This window comes from Anser anser, assembly GCF_964211835.1.
Source record: "Anser anser genome assembly, contig: HAP1_SCAFFOLD_284, whole genome shotgun sequence".
NCBI lineage: Eukaryota > Metazoa > Chordata > Aves > Anseriformes > Anatidae > Anser > Anser anser.
Window position 1 is genome coordinate 44,027 of NW_028153827.1, and position 1,475 is coordinate 45,501.

At 38.0% G+C, this 1,475-nt stretch overlaps 1 protein-coding gene across 1 annotated transcript in view; it reads left to right on the top strand.

The window, feature by feature from the left end:
• Positions 1–1,008, top strand: part of PC (pyruvate carboxylase) — a gene marked incomplete at its 3' end in the record, with an annotated part of 23,729 nt that extends 22,721 nt beyond the window's left edge. The window contains exon 16 of the mRNA XM_083853668.1: positions 998–1,008. Within this exon, the coding sequence (XP_083709794.1) occupies positions 998–1,008 (11 nt within the window). The remainder of the gene's footprint in view (positions 1–997) is intronic.
• Positions 1,009–1,475: the final 467 nt, after the last annotated feature.

Consider the following 1,475-nt stretch of genomic DNA (forward strand, 5'->3'; position numbering starts at 1 on the left):
CCAAGCATCAAGGTAGCCAGTGTAACCACACGGATTAAGCTGCAGGAAGCAGCTGTAATAAGTCACTATAGGATACATTACAGTAGGCTACTGGTATACCAGGCACATGGCACCTTCACCTCTTGTTGCCTGAGTAACGATGCTCTCGCTTCCACCCCATCACCCTCTGCACACAGCTTTTCATTCATTTTGCTTCATTCTTAAAAATATTTTTAAAAAATCATCAACATGGAAGAGCACTTTTATTTCACATATCAAGAAACTACAGTGGGATGCTTTCCTTTATGTGCTCTAAACTTTTATTTTTTTGAGTCATCTTCCCTCTTTTCTCTTTTTTTTTTTTTTTTGATATCTGCTAGACCACTCAAAACTCCCCTTTTATCTCCCATTCTATTACTTGAGCTCTGGCTGCACTTTTAGCAGTAACTTGTGGTTTAACAGCTTGTTCCAACCCATTTTCCATTATTAATAGTTTCTAAATTACTTTCTTACAATAGAAGGTAGCTGAAGATCCCAAAACTGATGTAGAAATGCCAGGATCCTGCTTATGCTGACAGCAATTTATCAAAACCTACCACTTTTCACTTTTTCCTCCTGTTTTCTCTTCCTACCCCTTTCCTTTCTTTCCATCCTAGCACTTCACCCTCCCTCAAATATATCCATGCGGAAAAAAAAGCCAACCACCACCCAACTTTTTTTTTTTTTTTAATTGTGCTGTATCCAGAGACACATTTTGGTTGGCAGTACTTTGATCCAGATGTCAATATATGCCATACTGGTCATGATTAAATATTCTAGCGGAATGTAAAAGAACTCTGGTTTAGCTCTCGAATGCTGCTTCTTTTTCTTAGAAAAATGGTTGAAAAAAGTACTCATTTTAAAAAAACTTCAACCTTATTTTCATGGATCCAAACCTCATTTAGGCAAAAATTGGACAGAGATGGCCAGCAGCATCCAGAAAAATGTTAAGGATAAAATCTCTCCTCCTGACTTCCAGTTAGCTACTAGCTGAAGCACATTCCAGAGTACCCAGAATAATTACTTAAAAATCTATGGTGGTTCCAAAGTCTACGTTATCTGTACTTCACACTTCGAACGTAATCAGAAAGGTTTTGAAAGTAATCATGCCAGTTCCTTTTGAAGACTTCCAATTAGAAAAGGTATTTACATAATCATTTGATAAAAGCTTTTTAACAAAGTAGGAATATATCTAATACTTGGAACATGGCAGCTATATTCAACCCATGTACCCTCCTTTCAAAAATAGCTGCAATTATTTTGAAGTAATTAAGTTAAACAAAGATAGCCAGGTCCACAAAACACATAGCCCTGGGGTAGTTGGGTGATAAATGGGGAGAGTAATTAGTGAGGAGTTAATTGGGGAGAAATTAAGGAGGGGATTAATGGGGGGAGAGTAATTAGTGGGGGGCATGGGGAAGGGGAGTTAATGGAGGGGGAACAATTAGTGGGGGAGG